The sequence below is a fragment of the Dermacentor variabilis genome, chromosome 1 (assembly GCF_050947875.1).
Source record: "Dermacentor variabilis isolate Ectoservices chromosome 1, ASM5094787v1, whole genome shotgun sequence".
NCBI classification, from domain to species: domain Eukaryota; kingdom Metazoa; phylum Arthropoda; class Arachnida; order Ixodida; family Ixodidae; genus Dermacentor; species Dermacentor variabilis.
In genome coordinates this window covers 8,174,153-8,198,232 of record NC_134568.1, presented here as the reverse complement: position 1 = coordinate 8,198,232, position 24,080 = coordinate 8,174,153, and the positions used below count along the sequence as shown (strand labels likewise).

Below are 24,080 nucleotides of genomic sequence, written 5' to 3'. Positions count from 1 at the left end.
ACGTAGCGGAGGCCGGTGTCAGCCTTATTCACACGTAGCCGCAGGACAAGAAGCTGCGTGAAGCTTGGCTCGCGAAACATAAAACTGGCAAACAGTCATCGGCTACAACTCGGGTATGCAGCAAGCACAGACGCGAGGAAGATTTCTGCTACGGCGCCCGGTCTGCGATGTTCTGAAAACGCGCACTGAGACGCTCGCCCAAGTCCGCTGCCCGACTGATGTCATGACGGTTTGGTCTATGAACTTGTCGATGCTATAGATACTGGCAAGTTCAGTGGAGTGGAAAGGCAGCGGTAAGAAGCACATTTAAAAGAAGCACGGCATATGGTCATGTTTGTGTTATGAATTAATGCACTGGATTACAAAAAAAAGAGCAGCGGGAAATTACATGATGAGAACACCGATAAACATACAGTGCGACGCAACTGGCGAAATCATATTGAAAGGTCAAAAAATTTAGAAGAAAAAAAAGATTGAATCGTCGCGACGGCACATCACAGTCCCCTCCCCGTAGGCGTCGAAGTCTCTATAATGAAATTATTTTTGAACAGCTCTGATAGCGCCCACGCAACAATGGTTGCTTGTATACTGTCAAATGCTCATATTCTGCGGCCTAAAGTTCATAGCACGGTGCGAAAACGGAGAAAGCGAAACAGTGCGCGGGCAAGCATGCAGACGCTAAGTCGGTCGCTGCGAATCTGCGCGATCGCTGCATTGAGGCTTCGTTCTATTACGCTCCATTTAGTTATACAAACACTATAAGAACATATTTCATATAGTTTGTTCACAGCGTTTATCTACCTTGCACGCAAGAAGCCGGTTCGGGAGACTCCATCGCGGCGAACGCGCGCAGTGTCGTTCACTGTACGTATTCAGTAAAGAGATAGCGTCTGTAAACGATTGTGTGCTTTCAGTTTGCCCAAGATTATTATTTAGACAGTAAGAAACTTCTCTCGTTTCGAAAGTACTTACAGAAATGTCCGGGAGAGCTCGCGCATGGTGTTTTCAGTGAGCGCTGACAGCAAAACCTATGAGGAGTGCGCCGCGAGATCCCTCATACTACGCCTGCGAGGCGCTTCCGATAGATGGCGACTCCGTAACTCCTCGCCGCCAATACGCTCGGCGGTAGTTTCTGACGTTTCTTTTCGCGCTCGTGCGGTCCGTTTAGTATGGCGTGCGTTTTCTACGTGGTAGATGGTTCTGTGAGGCGTGCTCAAGTGGCTTAAGTCGGTATGGCCGAAGTTTCTGCTGGCGTTGAGGCGGACGGAGCACGCAGCGCGATGTGTGCGCGAATGTTTGAGCCTACAATTAGCCTAGGAGATCAATTTTGAATTTGTGAATGTTCCATTCACTCATATGACCTTCTTGCAGTATTATCCTCTAGTTCTAAGCTGCGGTTTAGTTGCAACGAAACATACGCGACAATCGTAACAGCGTGGGTACCGCTCTGTTAAGATAGGATAGGAGCTGTGCTGGTATACTTTGACAAGCGTTGAAACTGTTAGCTGCAGATTACATTGCGTGACTACTTGGTTCCGTGGATGAGGTTTCCACCCATGAATGAAATAGTTTTTGTTAGTAAAAACAGCATACCTTATAGTGTGAACTATACTTGTCCAGCAAAATGAACGTTTACGAACTGCGCACGCGTCCTTAGCAGTGGTAGGTTCTGGATTACAAATATCTTTGTTCTATATAGCGCAGGGTCCAAGCATGCGGCATCAGCGTTGACAGATCTTTAAACGTTGTGCGGCATGACTATGCGAGCTCGTATTACGGCGTTAGCCCGTTTTCTCCTTCTTTTTCGAGAAAGAGGATGATTACCAACTTTTTCTTTTTGTTGTGTTCATGCTATTCTCTACTAAGCACTCACACGTATTACAGAAATTTTGTCCTCAATAATAGCCATCGCATTCTTTTTATGCGATCTCTCTCATATATTATGGCTTTAAAGGACAAAAAGGCAATGCTGCATATATATGTGTCATGCTGGTTCACCTACCGCATTCACCGCTGTGTTGAGCAGCGCCATCAGCCTCATGCAGGAAGGCTAGCGTAGACATATAGTGATTTCATGCCTACTACATTTTATATGCGTGAGAACGATGCCGGTGTATAACAAATATTTGGTAGCGCCTGCCACTTTGATGTTTCGTAGTTGCCTTCGGTTGGCTGTACACGAGCATGCGCTCTTATGTTTCAAGTTTCTAGTCCTTACGCCAAGCGATCAGATAGTGTGCAGATTTACCATTCCATGCTGCTAATACAGAGACACCGGTTCTATTCCTTGAATTAAAACTGATATACGCAAAAAGGTTCACAACACGTACACACACCGCGGCTGATAATGCTGATAATGCACGTCACATGTTTGCGCCCCCAAGAGATGTTTCCGCGTACTATGCACAGGTAAGATGTATAGAAAGGCTTCCCTGACGATCTTATATGAACGGACGTTGCGTAAATTTCACAGAGTACGAACTAATACATCTAGAAATCGTTGCGCTGCACGCGACAGCAATACAGCGCTTGCGGTGTCATCTTCTCGTCTCGTGTCTCGTCTCCATTTTGCGCTGTCAACAACAGGAATACTTTCAAGCAGCGCCGCGCTGGATCGCCTAAGCCAGAGAGAAGGAAAGGCTCGCCGCGCAACCGTTTCCTCCTCGCCCGGTAAAAAGGTCTATATATGTTTCCAAATAAATAAATAACAACAACAACAATAACAATAATAATAATAACAATAATAATGCCTAAGCTGTCCCTCGTCTGCGGGGACCCTTCTCGGCATGATAGGGGTACGTTTAAGAGCGGCACACATGTGCACCTTACCATCTACTCAGCAATCCAAGTTGGCCCGATGGTTGATTTTGAACCCTGTTACCTCACTCAGCCTAGCAGGCCGATGCGCTAGCCAATCGACCAAGGGAAAATGGTTACATACAAACAAACATAGATAGATAGATAGATAGATAGATAGATAGATAGATAGATAGATAGATAGATAGATAGATAGATAGATAGATAGATAGATAGATAGATAGATAGATAGATAGATAGATAGATAGATAGATGGCCCCCACAAACTTCTTACCCCAAGACACGCATTCAAATATTTCTCTCGCGCCGTGACTACCATGGCATCTGCTGCGATCGATTTGTCCGAGTATTGAGTTCACTGCGGTACGTAGAAAACTACGGCGACTGCGCATCTGCACAGCTCGCTAAACCTTTTGCTCTTGCAGTGCAGACCGTCACCTTCGCTACGGTGCATTTCCTGGTGCCTGCAATAACCGCTGCTGATACGTCAGCTTCGTCGAAGTGCGTAGTCGGCTGCCAAAGAAACGAGCCAGCCAACATCCAGGTTTTCCGTACCAGCGATGCGTCATACCCGGAGATCCTACAGAAGAAGTGGCGGCCGGTGGTCCTCAGTCGGAGGTGGCAATCCCCATCGTCATCAACGGCAACGCAGCCACCAGATATAAACCAATAGGTCGCGAAGCTTCGGGCGAAAAGCGGTTCAGTACAGATTGTCACCGACATCAGCATGGGGGGTTATGGGAGCAGCGATTGAAGCGCGACTATGTTTGGAGGGAACAAACATTGGGAAAGAAAAACGCGTTTTTTAATTCAAACGAGACACAGTTCATTCAACGAAAATAAGATTCCTAGTCATTTTTATATATTCGTGACGAGTTAAGAAAATACAAGTTTAATTTTATTATTATTAATAAATGCATTCCTTTTCAGCGCCCATCGCTACAGGGGGCGTTGACGCCACTATCACTCGCAATGCAATGCACGTCTTGAAATGGGCAGAAAGGCGCACTCGTAAAGTTCACCTGTTGAAATACGCCCCCCTCACAGTTTGTGCTTTCTTGCTTGTCGAAGTTTGTCTGAATTTGGTGACGCGGGTAGTTTCATCGCTTCTTAATCTGTTCAGTTAAAAGGAGTGGGTTACGACCGCCAGATAATTGTGTAGTTGTTTTCGTGAGACTGCGCTGGCCGACGGGCTTGGTATCCGACAATAGGATCAGCACTCTACACCTAAAGCTTTCGTCGGCTTCCACAGAAAGTATCTTCTGTGCAGGGATGCGATTTCGACAACCGTACGGCTGGCATCTTCCTGCATCGCTTTCCACGCTGAAAGCTCGAAACGCCCATCATGTCGAATGGCGGGGCATTTGAATATATAGCTCCAAAGGAAGGTCAACAAAACAAATTTCGCGCCTTCGAAAACAAAATGACGTCACTTCTGCTTTTAACGGACATGGCGTCACATTATTTTTTTCTTCCGCCGGAAGTGTTCCCACCACATACAGATGGCGCTAAGCCCCATGAACCGCCGATGGACTGCCATGTTTTGAACGTATGGGCTCCTATGGAAGCTTCGCTACCAGGTATATTTACCTTGTATAAACTGGGGGCGGCCGTCGACACAGCTTTGTGGGCTCGGCGACGGCGCATCTGCACAGCTCGCTAAACCTTTTGCTCTTGCAATGCAGGTTAGTCAACCATATGCTCTCTTTGCTAAAAAAATCTAGCAATTATTTCCTGATGCAGTTGCTGAGCCCGCACTGCTGTGCCGCCACTGCTGTCGAATGTTCTCATATTATTCATGCCTTGCTGATTTTGGCCGGTGATGTGGAAACAAACCCGGGTCCTGACATTCCTGAAAGCCTGTTAACCGAATTGCGAAAACTAGCCGCCGGTCAGAACCACCTGATCACTGAAATTCATGGTGTTAATTCACAACTTACTTCTACCGACAAAGCAATTACTGATCTAAGCAAACAAATGAACGATCTTGAGGGTCACTACCAGATGCTTTTGCCCATTCGAAACGAAGTGGATGCAATGCGCACCACGACTGAGCAGGCTATTTTTCGTATTTCCGAGCTCGAAGCACGTATCGACGATGCCGAAAACCGCTCATGGTGGGACAACCTAATTTTTTACGGCATTCCTGACCCTTCCAGCTCGGAAACCACTGCCGACTCCCAAAGATTGATTGTGGAACTTTGCCGCGATAGGTTGCAACTAACCATTGACCCAAAAGAAATAGAACGTGCACATCACATCGGTCGTCACTCCCCCAATCACTCTCGCCCCTTCATAGCAAAATTTACTTTCCATAAAACCAAAGTTAACGTCCTTTCGAGTGGCCGAAAGCTTAAGGGCACTGACTACAGTATTAGCGAGGACTTTTCGCGACCAGTCCGAAATTCCCGAAAACATCACGTTGCGTTCGCAAAAGGTAAAGGCGTTCCGTTTTTCTCTCCGCTTTAAGACTTTGTTCATCGGTTCAAGAAGATACACCTTTGATGCCGCCTCGAGTAGTGTCAAAGAGTTAGCATAGCAGCTACATCACCCCAAACAGAAAAATAACATAACACCGACTTGCTCCAGAGATGGCGCTTCGCTTTCTATAATATACACGAACGTGCGCAGTTTCCTCCCAAAGCGTGAATCGGTGTCGAACATAGTTTTATCAACCGGTAGCAACATACTATTACTGAGACATGGCTGAGTAGCGCCGTTACTGATAGCGAAGTTCTAGCCGATATGCCCGGTTTCTGCCTCTATCGGAACGACCGCGCAGGAACCCGTGGTGGTGGTGTACTAGTCGCTGTTCGCGAGCAGTTGCCATGCTCGCTAATTAACGTTACATCAGATCTTGAGATGTTATGGGTGATAATGCATACCTATCCAAAAAAAGGTGCTACTTGGTATCTATTACAGACCGCCCAGTGCTACTTCTTATTTCTGCCATCAACTTAACGTCATAAGCGAACTGGTAACCACCCGCCCAAACGCGCAAATCCTGCTCTTGGGTGATTTTAACTTCCAACAAATAGACTGGCGTACTATACAATCATTCTCGGTATCCGGACACACAGAGGCCAAGAATTTTGTCGATTTCTGCTTTAACTTTAACCTTTCCCAGATAGTAATTGAACCAACCCGGATTTCGCAGCAACCTGCTCACGTTCTCGATCTCATACTGACCGACCACCCTGACAGCCTTTCATCCATTTCTTATTTGCCTGAGATCAGTGATCACGAAGTCATCCATGCCACTTTTTCGTTCAATTTGTTGAAACGGGATACCTTTAAGAAAACAATATGTCTATACGACAAAGGAAATTACGAAGCTATAACTGAAGCTATGAATACATTCTTTCCTGTATTCAAATCAACTTTTCAAGACCATTCCGTTAACAGCAATTGGACGCGCTTCAAAAACAAACTAAGTGATCTTGCAAATAAATTTATTCCTAAAGTCACCTTTCGTTCTTACCAGCAAAAACTATGATTCACAAAGGCCTTAAAACGCATAGAAAAAAAAAAGCGTCTTTATCGCGCCGCCAAACAGAGAGGACGCCCATGCGCATGGGATAAATATTATGAAGCCGAACAGAGATACGTTGACGCACTGCGTCACGCTAAACACTCCTTTTATCACAATAATCTACCAAACCTATTATTCAATAACCCGAGGCAATTTTGGAGTTATAAACAATAGCGAAACGCGCACTATTAAGATAACTAACGAATCGAACGAAATTATTAATGATTCCGATTACGCCGACATGTTTAATTCGGCCTTTGTTTCTGTGTTCACAAACGAATGTAATGCGCCTCCCGTTTCGTCATCGCTTAGTATAAACTTGTCAATGCCAGTTGCTTTCAATGTAGACGGTATTTGTGCGATCATTGACAAAATCAAGTGTTAATCATCTTCCAGCGTGGATGACATTAACTCAAAAATTAAAAAAAAAACACTAAGCTTATTTCTGCAGCCTATTTGTTTTTGATATTTGCCCAGTCTCTTTCTTCAGGTTTCATTCCAGAAGACTGGAAAACTGGGAAGGTCGTTCCAGTCCACAAATCAGGTAACAGAAACTCGCCTCTTAACTACAGCCCCATCTCCCTAACAACCGTCCCCTGCAAAATCATGGAACATGTCATCTACTCTCTTATCATGAATTTTCTTGACTTGAATCCCTTTTTCCATCCCGCCCAGCACAGATTCCGCAGATGTTTCTCCTGTGAAACACAGCTGGCCATTTTCCTGCACGATGTTCACACTAACCTTGACAGTAACAAACAGACTGACGCAATTTTCCTGGATTTCTCTAAGGCCTTCGATAAAGTTCCTTATCAACGTCTAATATTGAAACTTACAAGACTTAATTTGCATCCTGATGTTTTGAATTGGATCATTGAATTTCTTAGCAACCGCTCCCAATCTGTCCTTATAAATAATCACCAATCTAACCCTGTGCCGTAACATCAGGCGTCCCTGAAGGATCGGTTCTTGGCCCTCTATTATTTTTAATATATATTAATGACTTACCCTCACATGTGTCCTGTAATATCCGAATGTTCGCCGATGATTGTGTCATTTATCGCACTGTACGTAACATCTGCAATCAAACAGCGCTGCAGAAAGACCTCGCCAACATACTAGCATGGTGTGACGATTGGTTAATGAAAATTAATGTACAAAAATGTACAGTTATGTCTTTCACTCGTAGCAGTAATCCCCTGGTATTTCCCCAACCAAATTGGAAGCATGCCTCTCGAACTAGCAGAGTCCTATAAATACCTAGGTGTCACTGTATGCAATGATCTGTCTTGGCATAAACATATCTTTAAGATCATATCATCTGCTAATAAAACACTAGGTTTCCTGAAACGTAATCTCCGCCAGGCACCTCAAAACGTAAAAGTGCTTGCCTACAAGTCCCTTGTTCGGGCAAAACTTGAATATGCATCTGCCATCTGGAGCCCGCACCAAACATTTCTTATCACCTCACTTGAATCTGTTCAGAACCGCGCTACTAAGTTAATTCACTCACAATATTCATGTGATGCCAGTATTTCCGCACTTAAAACACAATCCGGACTAACACTACTATCTAATCGCCGACGCACTGCTAGTCTTGAGCTCTTTCACAAGTTCTTTTTCAGTACCTTTTGTCATGCGCCATACATCGTTCCTGCGGCACGCATCTCTCACCGCACCAGTCATCCGCAGGAAGTCGCACGCCCGCGTGCCCGAACCACTCATTTTTCCGCCTCGTTCATTCCTCGAGCAGCAAAAGAGTGGGACGACCTCCCTGCTGACATTGTTAGCATCACTTGCCTGTCTTTATTTGTACAGCGTGTGATTGATCACTTTGAATATAACTAATGAAGTGTCCCAAATGTGGAACTTATGTTAAACCCACCCCTTATGTAATACCCCATCTGGGGGTCTTTAAGGACAATAAACTGAACTGAACTGAACTTCTTCGCCTGTGGCAAGTAGTACACTCGTCGATTCCTCATAGTCGGTTGGAAAAAATACCCGATGTGCTAGCGTAAAATGCGATTAGATGACGTGCTTGTTTACATCATGAACAAGCTTTGACCATATACTACAGTCTACGGGAGCTATAAAACCGTTCCACACGATGTTGCCATATAGTAAGTAAATTTTTAAAAGTGTTTGCTGAAACACCCTGCATATTTTATATATATATATATATATATATATATATATATAAAGTACTGTGATATAAACCCAACCAACAATACCACCATGGAGTGAAAAGGAGAATTCATATGTAGATCTAAATCAAAGTGAAGGAATGATAAATAATTGAACACTAAATTGGATGAAAAAAGTCGCAGTTCCGCCAGAAAGACGCAGCATCGACTGCGATAGCAAATTAGCAGGCAGCCATACGAAGTAAGGAAAGCACTGTGAGAGGCTGCAGGAACTTGTAAACTTTTGCTTACTAAGTTAAGATGACAAGCATGGTGTCTGCGCGCACAGCAACACGAACACATCACGGTCGATTACCACGGAGATGCCCGGCAGCAGTAGCGAGTGATCTTCGTGCTGTCTATCGATTCAACGCAAATGAGCTCCCAGAACACACATAACGCACCATGGAGGAAGGAAAACTGAGCGGGGGCCCCGACGTCACTCTTTGTGAAGCTGAGTGAAGCCGGAAGTTGGCGTTGCTCCGCCATCATATCGGGCCAGCTCTCCTCTCTTGTTTACATTTCTTGCGAAACCACGCCGCGCTGCGCGCAACCGGGCAGCTCGGACGCGCGCGCTCCGCAGCAATACTAAACAAAAGGATGTAATCGCGATGTCTCATTGGATTACCGTTGCCGAAGTCATGTTAAAAGAAAATCATAATGAACTTCGTAAACTGGGACATGAGGTCGAAGCGGCTGCTTTTACCGGCTTTTATGAAAGTAAACATGCCTTATAAGGCCAGCCAACTGAACTGTTCTCATAAACCGCAGGTACCGGCTGCCCCAGGTACCCCAGTGCTTGCGTGTTTTTTTTTTTAAAGGTCACCTTTATTGCTGCGTTCTACTTACTTTTCTCTGCTTGGGCTTCCTGGGGCTCTCAGACGGGATTGAGAGCTAGACGTCTGGCGATACGAAAAAAGATGTACGCACTCTCGCTGCACTGCAACAATGCACTGGAGACACGTGCTACACACCGACCCATTTGCGCTCCATTTGGAGTTGATGAGCACAAATACATATACTCGCTGTGGCTTGAGGAATCGTTGTGCTTTATTGAAGAAACTTCTGGTGGCCGGGCATCACTACGAGAGCGCGCTGGCGAGGAGGCAGAATGTCATTTCTGACTCCGCGTTTAGATTCATTGACTGCGGCCCGAGGTGCTTTCTTCTCATGGTAAATGAAGCTTCACGGAACCAAAGTTTTGCGATAGGCGGCGCACGGTGTAGAACAGTACGCGTATAGAACTGGCCCACGTGCGACCATGGAACAGCCGTTTGAATGTGTTCGCAGGCGTACGTTCTGTGGAGCCTTGCTCACTCTTGCACCGCATCCGCTAGCCTTCACTTGCCTGCTTCTCACGCGCAAAGATAATATACGCCTGCGGTAGGGAGGATTCGTTCCTTAAGCCAAAGCAGCCGCTTATATCCCATTTTCCTGGATGAAGCGTCGACTGGCTGGCGCACGGTGTCAAGGGCAGCAAAATGCGCAACGCTCTATCATCACGTGTATTGTGGTACACCTGTGCAGGTGGGCATGAACATCGAACCCGCTCTGCTTAAAGGACTTCTTCCTGTCGCGAGTACTGCGAGAAACAAGCAACAGTTAAGCAACATATATTTTAATATGCACAAAAGCAAGTTTTAGTGAACACGAATGTTATAAAACCAAGACTATGCATTCTTACATAACGTAAGTTCTACGTGCCGCAAATGCGCCATGCGCTGTCGAAAGCAGGAATCACTGACCTGCAATGCGTTCATTGCACAAATTATGAAACGCATTGGTTTCGGCCTGCGATGGCACGTTAGCATGATTCCGCCGAAGAGTTCAAAATTTCCCGCAGATATTCCTTCGTCCGTTGCCATTGCCGAGGCTCGGTACATTGCGTACAGCGTTGCATGTGCGTTCATTTTACGAGCTTTAGTTCCTCCTGTCCCACCTGGCCACAGCAACATTCCGGGAGAGCATGGTCCAGATAACAAAGCGCAACAATATAAAACACGGAGACTAACGCAAACCTGCCCACACGGCGCCTTTGCCACGGTACGAAACCTAAGGAGCAACACGTGTGCGCGCACAGAACCATAACAAAGCCGCCATTGTGGCCCGAAAGCATAGCCGCTACAGCGAAAGAAGTAACAAAAAAAACATCGAAAGAAAGGAGAACGTAACACGTCATTCCCTCCACACTTTTCTTCTAGCGCACGGACGAGGTAGGGCCTCTCCTCAGTTTTCCTTCCTCCATGTAACGCACAAAGCTACCAGCCGACGACGTTCCTAGACTCTAGCCCCATCGCAGATCGCTCTCAAGATAAGCCGCGCGACCGCACGCAACCGCCATATACGCAGTTGTAGCCGGAATAGAACGCCGCCCCTCCCGGCATCCCGCCTTCCCGATGCCTCGCAACGTTGTGTGGGTCGCGCGCGACGGAAGACGTCGCGCGTCTTCTCCGCTCTCCTCCTTTTCGCACGGGCGAGATTAAGCCACGATCGTGGGCACCCCTCGTAAGCTTTCACTCGCACATACGGCGTAGGGCGCACGGCGATGGTGTTATCGCCCTTGGGCTTTACGCGGAACATGACGGCGACAGCGACGCCAATTGTGACGGGGGTGGCAGAAATGCTCATTGGGTGTCCGTACGGACCGCATGGCTGATGATGTATATGCACTTCCCATTGTTTTGCTACTAGTGTCTTTGGCTTTCGAAAGTTATTTTTGCCACTGGAAACAACGCGGAGCTCACCAATTAAACTTCTCCGCATAAAGTATGTCACCAGCACTGTATCTAAGGGTCGGCCCATTCTTGGGTTTGTGTCCCATGTCTGCCTTCCCTGATGACCTGATGTTTTCCGAGCACTCTACACTTCTCTCTTGCCCCCACGACTTCAGTACTGCCCATCAGTATTGTCCCCGTACCAAACTCGCGTCGCTAACAAACTTGAGCTTGTTCAGCACCGGACAAGATGCACCCTCTACTCCCGTCTTTTCTGTTATCGCAAGCTCATTCCAGCCTACCATGATTGCCTCAAACCCTTCAAGTGGCACACCCTGCAATACAAGAGCAACATTTCACTAGTCTGTCTATTCTGCAGGGTGCTTGACGGCTCTCTAGACAGCACTCATCTTTCTTCTTCAGTTCGTCTGAAGAAGTGGTCAGCACATCCTGAGTCCCATCACGCCTGTATGATCCGACACCGCAACTCCATGATTATATCTGGCAAACAGAGCTTTGTCTCCACCCCCCTGGCCATTTGGTCTCCCATTCCTTGCGACCGGACTGAATTGGCACTCCTGTGTGTTTTGCACCTGTCGACTGTGTGCGTGTGTACCATGCTCTGCGATATAGAAAGTGTGTGCGTGCGTATGAGCGCGCACACGTGGAGGGGAAGGGGGTCTATTATGCACCCTGCAAATTCCTGGTCTAGATGGCTGGCTATCGGACGCTCTAGCGTAATGGCATCAGCCTTTTTTTAGTGTAGAGTGCCATGTTACGACTAAGATTATTATTATTATTATTATTATTATTATTATTATTATTATTATTATTATTATTATTATTATTATTATTATTATTATTATTATTATTATTATCATTATTATTATTATTACTATTATTCGAATCATCACTACGACCCCATTGACTGGGTGACACATCATTCGCGTGACACATCATTCAAAATATTTCTGGAGCTTTGTGCGCTCTCGCTCTTTTAGAAAGAGCGCCAAAGATGCAGGTCTTCTTGATGAAAATCGTGATGTTGTCTAAAACACTGCTGATGCCTTTGCAGAACATTTCTGTTCGCTATATGATGTGAAAGATGCTTCAAGTAACCTTTCTTCTCAGTCTGGTACTGTGCGTTCGCTATGGGTCAATGAAAACCTTGTTTTCAATTGTATGAAGCGCCTCAAGTCTTCCCTTTCTTGTGGTGCCTATGGTATCTCTTCCGTAGTGCTTAAGACATATAGAAGCATATTTGTTCCCTGTTCTCACAAGCACCTTCAATAATTCCCTCAAGTCAGTACGTTTTCTAGCACTTGTAAGGTAGTATGGACATTGCCCGTGCACAAATCTGGTGCTACACGTGCAGTTACTAAGTGCAAGCCTATATCTATCTTCTGCAGTGCTTCATAAGTGTTCGAATCGGTATTGCATTCCTTGCTTTCTGTTATTGCTAAGACAATTTCAATAAAGGAACAGCATGGCTTTGTATGCCGATGACTTAAAAAAAACTATATGAGACTGTCAACAGTGTTCCCCACTGCATCGGCCTCCAAAAAGCCCACTCTCAAACTGGTGCAGAAACAATAAGGTACTCTTAAGTGTTTCTAATACTATGGCAGTAAGTTAAATGCGGAAAGCACACAATGTGCAATTTCCATACACCCTACGGGATGCCCCACTGCACAGGGTCGATGAAATGAAAGATATTGGTGTGTAATTCGACAAAATGCTAAGCTTCTCTTAACACAGGTCATCACCCAACGTGACCTTCACGCTCTTGGAATTTCATTCCGTATATTGCATGATCTGCACTCACCTGTTGTGTTTCTGAAGTTGTATTCTGCTGTGTGCCTTCCGCTATTAGAATATACCTATGTAGGAGGGGGTGCAACGTGCAAATCTAATTCGGATCTCATTGAACGAGCCCAGAACGAATCGATAAGTATTTTCAAGCACCACTTTTGCCATTCTGGCGACCACAATTCAGCCTTCTCAACTATAGCTCAACTCGCACCTCTAGATTCACACTTAATTAATCAGATCTTTTGTTCCTGTATAAGGTAGTCCATGACATTATACATTCCCGAAAGCTTCTTGATCATATGCGTTTGTTCGTGACGCAAGAGTATACCAGGCAGCATTCCACATTTTTTGCCTGGCCTTGTTGCAAGGTTGTGCTATATATGACTAGACCCGAAAAGACATGTAATAAAAGTTGACTGTATTGACATACTTCAGAGTTCATTTCCTGTGTTTTGTGTATCTGTAGATAATGATGTATGATTAACTCCCTTTTACTCTTCCTCGTTTTCTTTTTTTCCCTACTTGTTTCTCTCTCTCGCATTTTATTCTCCACCACATTCATGTTTTCTGTACATTTTGTCTCACATATTCCTCTTTAAGTGCACAAGTACGAAGGCTCCCTAGCTGTTCCTGGGTACTATATTAAACATTTCATTGACTGATTATTATTGTAGTATAAAATAGTGCTTTTTAAGCATGTACTGCTATATTATTTCAGTTCCGTAGCTTTCGTACAAATAAAAAGAAAGGCATGAATTAAGAAAGTGCAATACAATGCTATGTGCCTGATCATACGCATAGTACTGTTAATTTTTTCTGAGTTTGAATAATGGCTGGCTGTTGTATCGAGCGTTTTGCAATAAAATATTATGCCACAGCAATTATTGCGTGCCTCACAGAACAAATTGAATGTCTTTGTCAGTCAAAACATCATAGTAGGCTGAAAATAACAAACTGCTTTTTTATTCTGGTGACGCAGTTTATGGATTGTGAAAATAACCTGTTTATATATCTATTTCTGATGTTATGCAAATGAGCTGCCCGCATACACTAGAATAAGCGCTTCAATAGTACGACTGGGCAAAGGGCAATGACAGATACCTATTAAAACCCTCCTATCCTCGTGCTTGTACTATCTGACGATATGTCATTTCATTAATATCCAGAAAGGCAAGCGTGACATGTTGAAACCAGTTACAATAGAACATGGACCTTACACTGTAAAAAAAATTTCTAGCAATACACTCAAAGTGAAGGCCTCCCGATGCGGTGTTGATGCATTAAAACTACCTAGAATAATAAATGTTCCTGTAATGTCTTTGCCAGTGAGTGATCAGACAAGGGTTCCAACGGGAAAACTGTGTATTGCCCGAAGCTTACGGGCTCATGGTTACATCGAGAATCAGCGGTTAGCGCACATAGCACGACATTATAACCACTTGTGTGCACATGCACGCTAACAGCAGTCTGCTTATCGGGCGCGCTATCGCCGACACAACACTTCCTCCGCTTTAATTATGGAACTATCAAAGTTCACGTTCCTGCTTGGAACCTATCAGGTGGTCGGCGATTTCGAATTGGGTAGCGTCGATCCTCATCGCCCCGTGAAGTGTCAGCCTGCGACGTCGGTTGTGAAGGAGAAACACTAGCTGGTGGTACTGAAAGTGCTGGTCCCAATCCGGGGTCTCTGTGTGGCCGCACGGAGTACCCATAATCTTGAACGACGTTTTCCACAGCTGGTCCCGATCCAGGGTCGCTGTGTGGCCCCACGGGGAACTCATCGTCTTGAACGATGTTTTCCGCAGGCACTATCGTGCTTTGAAGCAACTGGTTCTTGTGAGACCGCCACTCCAAACATCCTGAAGGGGTTGATACACGAACCCTGAAAGACACTGGTCCAGTCTGAGCCATCACAACTGCTGGCATCAATTTTGGCTGTCCCCTGTAATTCCGTGCGAGAACTAATAATATTTGGGGTTTCACGTGCCAAAACCACTTTCTGATTATGAGGCACGCCGTAGTGGAGGACTCCGAAAATTTTGACCACCTGGGGTTCTTTAACGTGCACCTAAATCTAAGCACACGGGTGTTTTCGCATTTCGCCCCCATCGAAATGCGGCCGCCGTGGCCGGGATTCGATCCCGCGACCTCGTGCTCAGCAGCCCAACACTATAGCCACTGAGCAACCACGGCGGGTTGCGTGCGAGAACATGATCACCAAAAGTGACTTCGCGCGCTCGGCATGGTCGGTTCACCGTCTGTTTGAACTGTTCGTAAGCCACCCTCTCCCCCCACCACAGGTTTGAGCACGTCAAGGCGATTACGCAAACGTCGACCCAACAAGTTGGCCGGCGCCTCGTGCGTTGTAGCATGAGGAGTGTTCCGATAGGAGAGCAGAAACTAGTTTAGCTTTACCTTGAGTGGTCGGCGCGTGTCATCGTTTCTTAGCGCTTTCTTCAGAGTGTGCATGAAACGTTCTGCGAGCCCATTTGCGCTAGCATTGTAGGGTGCTCTTTGCACGTGTCGGCAGCCCATCTCTCGGACGAACTGTTTGAAGTCCTGTGACGTGAATTGCGGGCCGTTATCCGACACAATTGTCTCGGGGAAACCTAAACGTGCAAAAACATCTCTTAAACACTGAATTGTGGCCTCCGTAGTAGTCGACTGCATCACGAAAATTTCCGGCCACTTGGATTGGGCATCGACCACTATGAGAAACACGGATTCTTGAAACGGTCCTGCAAAATCAATGTATACGTTGCCACGGTGCTTTGGGCCAGGACCACGGGTGTAATGGTGATTTGCAAGGGGCACCGTGTTGTTTTTGTCAATTTGCACATGATTGCACCATACGCTGGAGGTCCCCTCCGATACACGGCCACCAGACATAACTTCGCGCGAGCGCCTTGCTGCGAACTATACCTGGGTGACCCTCGTGTAACTCGTCCAAAACTGCACTCAGCAGCTTTGCGGGAATGACTACTCGTGTTCCCAGCAATATGCATTCTTGATGCAATGTTAATTCATTGCGCCTGGCGACGTACTGTTTCAGCCTGTCTTCACCGACAGATCTTGGCCAACTTGTACTTATGAACTCTTACTTGTACCAGCTTGTTGTCGCGTTGCGTGGCACGCGCGATTTCTTTACTCGACACTGGCAGGGAGGCCAGTCGCAAGGTATAAAAAGTTTCTTCGCTTTCGTGCGTCTCGTCCTTGACATATGGAAGCGGCAACCGGGAGCAAAAATCAGCTTCGGCGTTATCGGCTGACTTCTTCAAGAGAAGGTCGTAGCTGTACGCCGATAACGTCACCGCCCAACGCTGTAATCGCACAGCTGCAATAGGGGGATACCAGTTGATGGTCCCAAAATTTGCTCTAAGGGCTTATGATCCGTCATTAGAGTGAATGTTCGACCATAAGTGTAGTGAAACTTCTTTATGCCAAAAATTATGGCCAATGCCTCTTTTTCAAGCTGGCTGTATTTCTTCTCCAACTCTGACAATGTGCGGGATGCGAAAGCAGCCGGTCTAGACCTGCCGTCCTCGAAAATGTGGGAAAGTACGACACCTACTCAGTACTACGATGCGTCACAGGCCAACTTCAACGGTCTATCCGGGTCGTAATGGGCCGGCACCTGTGGTGAGGATAACATTTTTATTTGCTCGAACGCTGCGCGGCAGCGGTCGTCCCAGCACCACGAAGCATCCTTCTGCAAAAGCCGGTAAAAGGGGTTAGCAACAGTTGACATATTAGGCATGAACTTCCCGTAATAGTCGACGACACCTAGGAAGGACTGCAGTTGTTGCTTTGTTGTCGGTGCAGCAGCCTTGATAACTGCCTCAATTTTGTCTGGTGACGCAGTGATTCCTTCCGCACTTATTTTGTGCCCCAGGTAGCAGAGCTCGCTTTGAAAAAACGCACATTTTTCTTTCTTCACCCTGACACCTCACTCTGACAGACGTTTCAGGAGAGCTTCTGGGTTTATCAAATGTTCTTCAGTGGTTTTTCCCGTGACTAGAATGTCATGGAGATAACGCACTCCGCTCAGGCCCTTCAGCATCGTGTGCATAATTTTCTGAAAAATACCTGACGCTGACGCAATTCCCAAAGGTAGCCTGTTAACTGTAAACAGAACTTTCTGTGTGTTTAATGTCAAGTACTTCTGCTGCAATGCATGCTCACTGACCTGTAGAGGCAAAGCCGAAGGGTGGGTCTAAAAATTAATCTGCAGAAAACTAAAGTAATGTTTAACAGTCTCGGAAGAGAACAGCAGTTTACGATAGGTAGCGAGGCACTGGAAGTGGTAAGGGAATACATCTACTTAGGACAGGTAGTGACTGCGGATCCGGATCATGAGACTGAAATAATCAGAATAAGAATGGGCTGGGGTGCGTTAGGCAGGCATTCTCAGATCATGAACAGCAGGTTGCCATTATCCCTCAAGAGAAAAGTATATAACCAGCTGTGTCTTACCAGTACTCACGTACGGGGCAGAAACCTGGAGGCTTATGAAAAGGGTTCTACTGAAATTGAGAACGACGCAACGAGCTATGGAAAGAAAAATGATAGGTGTAATGTTGAGGGATAAGAAAAGAGGAGATTGGGTGAGGGAACAAACGCGAGGTAATGATATCTTAGTTGAAATCAAGAAAATGAAATGGGCATGGGCAGGACATGTAATGAGGAGGGAAGATAACCGAGGGTCATTAAGGGTTGCGGACTGGACTCCAAGAGAAGGGAAGTGTAGCAGAGGGCGGCAGAAAGTTAGGTGGGCGGATGAGATTAACAAATTTGCAGTGACAACATTGCCACAATTATTACATGACCGGGGCAGTTGGCCGGGGCATACATGACCGGGGCAGCTACCCCGGTCATGTATGGGAGAGGCCTTTGCCCTGCAGTGGGCGTAACCACGCTGATGATGATGATGATGATTTCTTCGACTCTTCAGTCATGAATACTTGCTGGTATGCCCTGTTCAGATCGATCTTCGTGAAATGCAGCCCCCAGGCCAGCGCTGCCAGTAGATCATCTATCTTTGGCAGCGGGTAGTGCGTGATGTCAAGTGAGGGATTTATCGTCGTCTTATAATCCCCACATAGGCGTATGCCGCAATCTTTCTTAATCACGGCCAGTGCGGGCGTGACATGCTCCGCTGTATTCACTGGCATGAGAATTCCTAGTTCAACCAATTTTGCTATCTCGGCTTCTAAAGCTGACTGCAATGCGAACGGCACATTCCTTGCTTTTAGAAACTTCGGCCGGTGGTCCGGTTTGAAAAACAGCTGGGCCCTTTCGTTTGTGATAGCTCCTAACTCATCCTTGAACAGAGTTTCGTACCTGGCTAGCAAGGAATTGAGCCTTTCCTTCGTTCGGGAAAACGAGTCGAACACTGACCTTGAGATGTGGTTCAGACCCCAAATCCTGTCCCTGTCTAGACGTAGTGTGTGTATAGCCACTCTCGTCCCAGCAGTGGTGGTCCTGCTTGGTCGACGAGGTAGAGCGGCAGTTGCGCCGTCCGTCGACTATGCTGCACCTTGACAACCATGACGCCACATGATTGGACGAGTGTTCCGGTATAGGTGCGTAGGGTGACGTCAGTTTATCGGCAGTTGGCAGAGGGAAAATGCTTCTTGAACTGCTTGAAAGGCATGATTGACACTGCAGCTCCCGTGTAGAGTTCCATTTCTACCAGCTCATCATTTATATTTAGTTTAGACAAAAATGGGAGGGCGGCTGGCAGCCCCTCGTTTGGAAATGCTGATAGTCGGCTCCTGTGTCACAACTTTTAGCGTTTTCAGGCTCCTTCCTTTCTTATGCCTGTCATGAGATTGCCTGTTGCTGCTCGGACAGGCTCTTTGAATGTATTCTTTCTTCGAACGCTTAAAACGGGTATCGTTAATGTGAGGGTATACTGCATGATTGGGGCTCGGGGAACCGCAGCGGTAACAAACAAGTAGCGGCTTACCAGCTCTAGCTTGCACCTCGTACAGATCACCATGTGCCTCTCTACTGTCTTTAACTTTGTGCAGCTGTGTGGCCAGTGACTCCAGGACTCGAGCCTCGGCGACATTCCTCCGGGCTGCTTCCATGGCCAGGGCGTGGTCCGATAATATCTCCGATTGCGCCCCAGGGGCGCGATCGGAGATATTTTGTTCGATACGCGTTCTGTTCAGTTGCTGCAACGTCACAAAGTTGCAGTATGCAAAATTTGTGACAGCGGGGCGGAGAGAGCAGCCAATCAGGAAGCGGTGACCTCCCCGGAAGTTTACCTCCGTCGTTTGTCGTCTGCTTGCAAATAGTATACTACAAAGCCAACTGTTTCTCGTCTTCCAATTGAATGAAATCTTTATCTAAAAAAAATGTATTTTTTCTTCTCAAGCCCAAACACGTTTTTAAATAGTAGTACGCGTGACTACTGCAATTTATAACTATTAGGTTCTTTGCGTCGTCCCTAGGTGGTGTCGCGCACAGCGAAAAAGAAAAAGAAAAAGAAAACGACGGAAAGAGTGGCGCACTTTTCAAGAGGCAGCGACAACATCCCAGTGGCTCGCTGGCACCGATGATCTTGTCGATTGCTCGTACAACCAACGAATTATTTGTTTCGAGAAACAAAAACGACGCCGGAATTCACTTTCTGCCATTTCTTCAAACGCGTTTCGCACCACCACCCGCTCTCCTCCTTCCTCTAGAAAAGCCAGCGCAAAAACCTAAGTTTCCAACGGAAGCGCCATTTTCTAGAATTAAACTATGGATTAGATTCAAACGTGCCATTCCGCAGCCGAAAAGGCCGCCTGTTGGATCCAGTCCAATCCACCAGACGCGCCATGCGAAGCCGTATGATCGCTCCAAACTTCTCAACTACCGTCGCGTTGGGACGAAATGCTCGGTGGGCGGATGATTGACAGGAGCGTGTCGTTATTTTGACGTCACCAAAAACGGGGCGGCGCCCCGCGGCTGGCGACGTCGGCGCGGAGTAGGCCAATCGCGCGCGCCGGTAACCGAACGAACGCGCCGAACAACCATCTCCGATCTCACCCCAGATCACTAACTTATTGTTTCAAGCTCAGTTTTCAGGAGGCTGTTTTAGGCCTGACTGGGACGGATGAAGAGAAAATAGTCCAGTAACAGTGCGCCGCAGCCGAGGAGCGAGCTTCAGTACGCGTCAGAGCTTGTCTCCAGTAGTTGCGTGCCCTTTTCCTACAACCAACACGAAGCGAAGGGGGCGCCGAAGTTTGCCGACTCGTCGCAATGGTTGGGCCATAGAAAAAGGAATATAACAAGAGCGCACACTCGGCGAAAATTGGAAACAGGAAATACGTCACGGTATAGTATTAACGCCGACTGTTTGGGGCCGCGAGCATCGAAAAAAGAAAGAATGTGAAATGAGATTAACAGAAATTCCCTTATTTTTTTTATTCTTCCCCGGCAAAAGTAAAAATATCTACGTAAATATTAAATTAAACTTTGCCGCTTACTTCCGTTGCCTAGCGACAGGCGAATCGGCGAATGACGAGCCACATGCTTGCGTCATTCGTCAGACACACCACCGAAGCGAGGCGGACCGGCCGCGCATCTGAGCGTTGGCCTGTTTGGTCACCCGTCTGCCCGTTTTTGTTTTGGGATTTAGCCTGGTTTGGTGGGCTCCCGGCGAATTCTTGCGTTCCTTCTGAACTTCGACATGGCACCGCTGCCCTATTGATCTACGGCAAGGTAAGAAACTTTGTTTGACAGTCTGCGACGCATTTCAAGCAATTAAACTTACTGCCCGGCACCTAGGCTAGACTTGTGACGCAGTTAACGAAAAACAGCGTGGCAATCGTGGCACAGTTAATTTGAATATAATGAATCGTACTGGTAGATGTTTGCGACGGTTTCTTTCAGACCCAATATTATTTTAACTCATTTCGGTAGTTTTTGGGCAAGCTAGTCGCACAGGATGCTGTGACGCAGTTTCGCGTGTACTGAATTTTACTGCGGCAAGTTTTGGCACTTTCTCTGAGCGACAATATTACTGTAACTAATGTCATTACTTTTTGGGTACCTTTCGAGCGCAGTGGGCGCGCCTGGCGCTGTGGCGCGGTTAGCGAAAAGCAGCTCGGCCGCGGTGCGCAGTTTGGCGCTTTAATGCACTGACAAGTTCATGGCGTTCTCAGACGCCCAACGTTGTTGAAAATTATTTCCCGTACTTTTTTTGTTGCTTACGACGCACGCTCGCTGCGCCGGTCATGACGCAGCGAAAAGCAGCTCCGCCGTCGTGACAAAGTTAGTTTGGCGCGTACTGAATCTTACTGCGACAAGTTTGAGGCAGTTGTTATGTCCCCGCAACAATTTAAGCGTTCTTTCGGTACTCATGCTTGTCGAAAACGCGACGAGCAATTTTCAAGAGTGTTAACACGGGAGTGTGTTGCTTGCACCGGCATAACGCGCAAGAGATAACGCCAAAGAGCTCAAACGCCATGAACTAGTAACTCGAAAATTGTCTTCTGAACGGCACCCACGCATTTGTCTTGAGTGCGAGTAGAAAGAATTCTGCGAGCGTGTAGCATGGGGGCCTGGTTGAAAGCCTGTTGTTAGGGTTGGCGTCTGACACCACGTGGCGAGCGGTCATTCACCCTACGCCTGAGCCAGAGCCCACGAGCGCCGGAGAGGTCATTCGCCCTACTACCTGAGCCGGAGCCCACGGGCGACCTCTTCCACTCCTCTCATGGTCGTGGCATCGTGTGTGCTTACCTCATCCCCCTCACCTTCTCTTGGCCGGACCCCACAACGCCGGAGAGGTCATTCACCCGACCTTCTCCCCGGATTCGTCGATGAGAGGATCGACCTCTCCTACCCGTGCTTGGTATTGCAGGAGGAGGGGCCTTCTCTCCGTGCCTGTCACTTGTCCTTCGACGGAAGCAAGATCCCGCCCACACTTGTAGAGAGCCTATTTAAGGGGCTCCGAAATGTACTTTTGGGGGACTTCATACTTTTTACTTGAGACTTCATGCTTTCCTTATTTTCTTTCAACTACCTTTGAATAAACCGTGCAAGTTTCGCACTAGCAAATCGTCTCCACCCTGCTTGGTCGCCATGATCTACCGGATGCCTGCAGCCCGCCTACAACACCACGCTACCCAATAAGTCGGTCGAGCTTCGTTAGGCAGGCGCCGCTACTTCTCGGCAGCAGTACGGCACGCTACCCTGGAGTACGCAACAAACTGGCTGGCACCGATTGGGATACGGAATCCTGGAGACCCCAACTTGGACGACAACTACGAGATCGTAGCCTCTTCGTCCTGGCGACAACGTTCGGAAGGAAGGTGTCCGGATCATGACTGCATATGGTGAGTGCACGGCTTTTCTTCACTGAGATATCACTTGGCTTTTACGTATTTTTTGGAAAGTACATTGCAGTGATTTTTCTTTAAACCGTTGACGGAAGTTTGAGTACATCAATGTTGTATAGAGTGAAGGTTTAGCAGCACTAAGGGCAGCCATGAACTTGAAGGCACTAAAAAAGCCGGAATTGTTGAGCTTGGCCAAAGAGTTGGGCCTCCAAATTGCCGAATCAAAGCGAAAGCCGGAGATCATTGAGGCGATCGAAGGGACCGGGGCAGACGACGAGGAACTGACGGAATGCCTAGAGGGCATTAAAGAAAGAGAGGAAAAAGAAGAGCGTTAGCGCCTAGAGGAAAAAGAGGAGCGCGACGGGCAGCACGTGAGGCAAAAGAGGAGCGCGAGCTGGCAGCACGTGAGGCCAAGGAAGCGCGCGACCTCGAAATGAAGCGCGTAGAGATTGAGCTTCTGAAAGCACAAAATAGCGAAAGACCTAGCACAGAGGCACGTGAAAGCGAGCGCAGAATGACAGACTTGATGGCACCCTACGCAGTAGGAGGGGACCTAGGTCTTTTTCTGGTGCAGTTTGAGCGCACGTGTGAGAAGGCAAAATTCGCGAGAAACACGTGGCCGCAACGCTTGCTTACGTTACTGCACCGTGAGGTAGGTGATATTATCGCCCGCATGGGGAAAGAAGAAGCAGAGGACTTCGATGAAGTCAAAGCGACCCTACTTAAAAAGTATAGATTATCAGCGGAAGCATTCAGGCGAAAGTTCAGGGAAGTCGAGAAGACCAAGAGTGAGTCATATTCAGATTTTGCGTACACCTTAGAGGTAAACCTGAAGGAATGGCTCAGAGAAGAGGGTGCACTCGGCGCTGCCGAAAAGACAATGCAGTGCGTTGCCTTAGAACAGTTCTACCTCCGGCTGCCAGTAAACATCAAGTATTGGGTTCAGGATAGGCCAGGCGTAGACACTGTTTCGAGAGCGGCCGATCTCGCTGAGGAGTACGTAACTCGCCGTGCGGACGAAGGCAGCGAAGCTCCTAAGGCGGAGATGAATAAATGCAGACCCGACAAACCAAAACGATGGTCAAAGTCGAGTCGATATAAAACAAAGGAAAGATCAGATGCAGGGAAAAGTAGTGACGAGAACAGCGAAGGAGAAAAGGAGTCACCCGAACAGAGGGCAGAAAAGCAAAAGAAAAAGGCTTTCGAGGCTAAGAAACCAGTAGTTTGCTACAACTGCCGGCAAACGGGGCCTATCTCCGTGGGATGCAGAAATCCCAAACTAGTGTTGATGTCACTAAGTAGTAACGCAGAGAATCTGAACTTTCTCGAACCGTACTTTCGAGACCTTGTGGTAAACGGCAAACCGTGCAGAGCGCTTCGCGACTCGGCAGCCATTGTGGCTGCCGAGTGCGTAGTGCATCCGTCGTACGTGGAGGCAGGCCAGTTCACGGGGGAATGTGCTTCGATAAGGCAAGCCGTAGAGGCCTCCAGTGTTTGTCTCCCGGTGGCCAAAATTCGTATTGAAGGCTCTTTCGGAGTACTGGACACTGAAGCCGCCGTCTCGGCACATCTTCCGCCTCAGTATTCATATTTGTTTTCTAACAAATCTGAGGATTTGCTACGACGCAAGGGAATCGGGTTTAGTGAGGGAACAGTGCAAGCCCTAACTCGTTCCAAGGCAAAGGAG

The 24,080-nt window shown here is 47.2% G+C and overlaps 1 protein-coding gene across 1 annotated transcript in view; it reads right to left on the bottom strand.

The window, feature by feature from the left end:
* Positions 1 to 19,153, bottom strand: part of LOC142573202 (uncharacterized) — a 145,920-nt gene extending 126,767 nt beyond the window's left edge. The window contains exon 1 of the mRNA XM_075683021.1: positions 19,030 to 19,153. Coding sequence (XP_075539136.1) covers positions 19,030 to 19,153 — 124 coding nt within the window. The remainder of the gene's footprint in view (positions 1 to 19,029) is intronic.
* Positions 19,154 to 24,080: the final 4,927 nt, after the last annotated feature.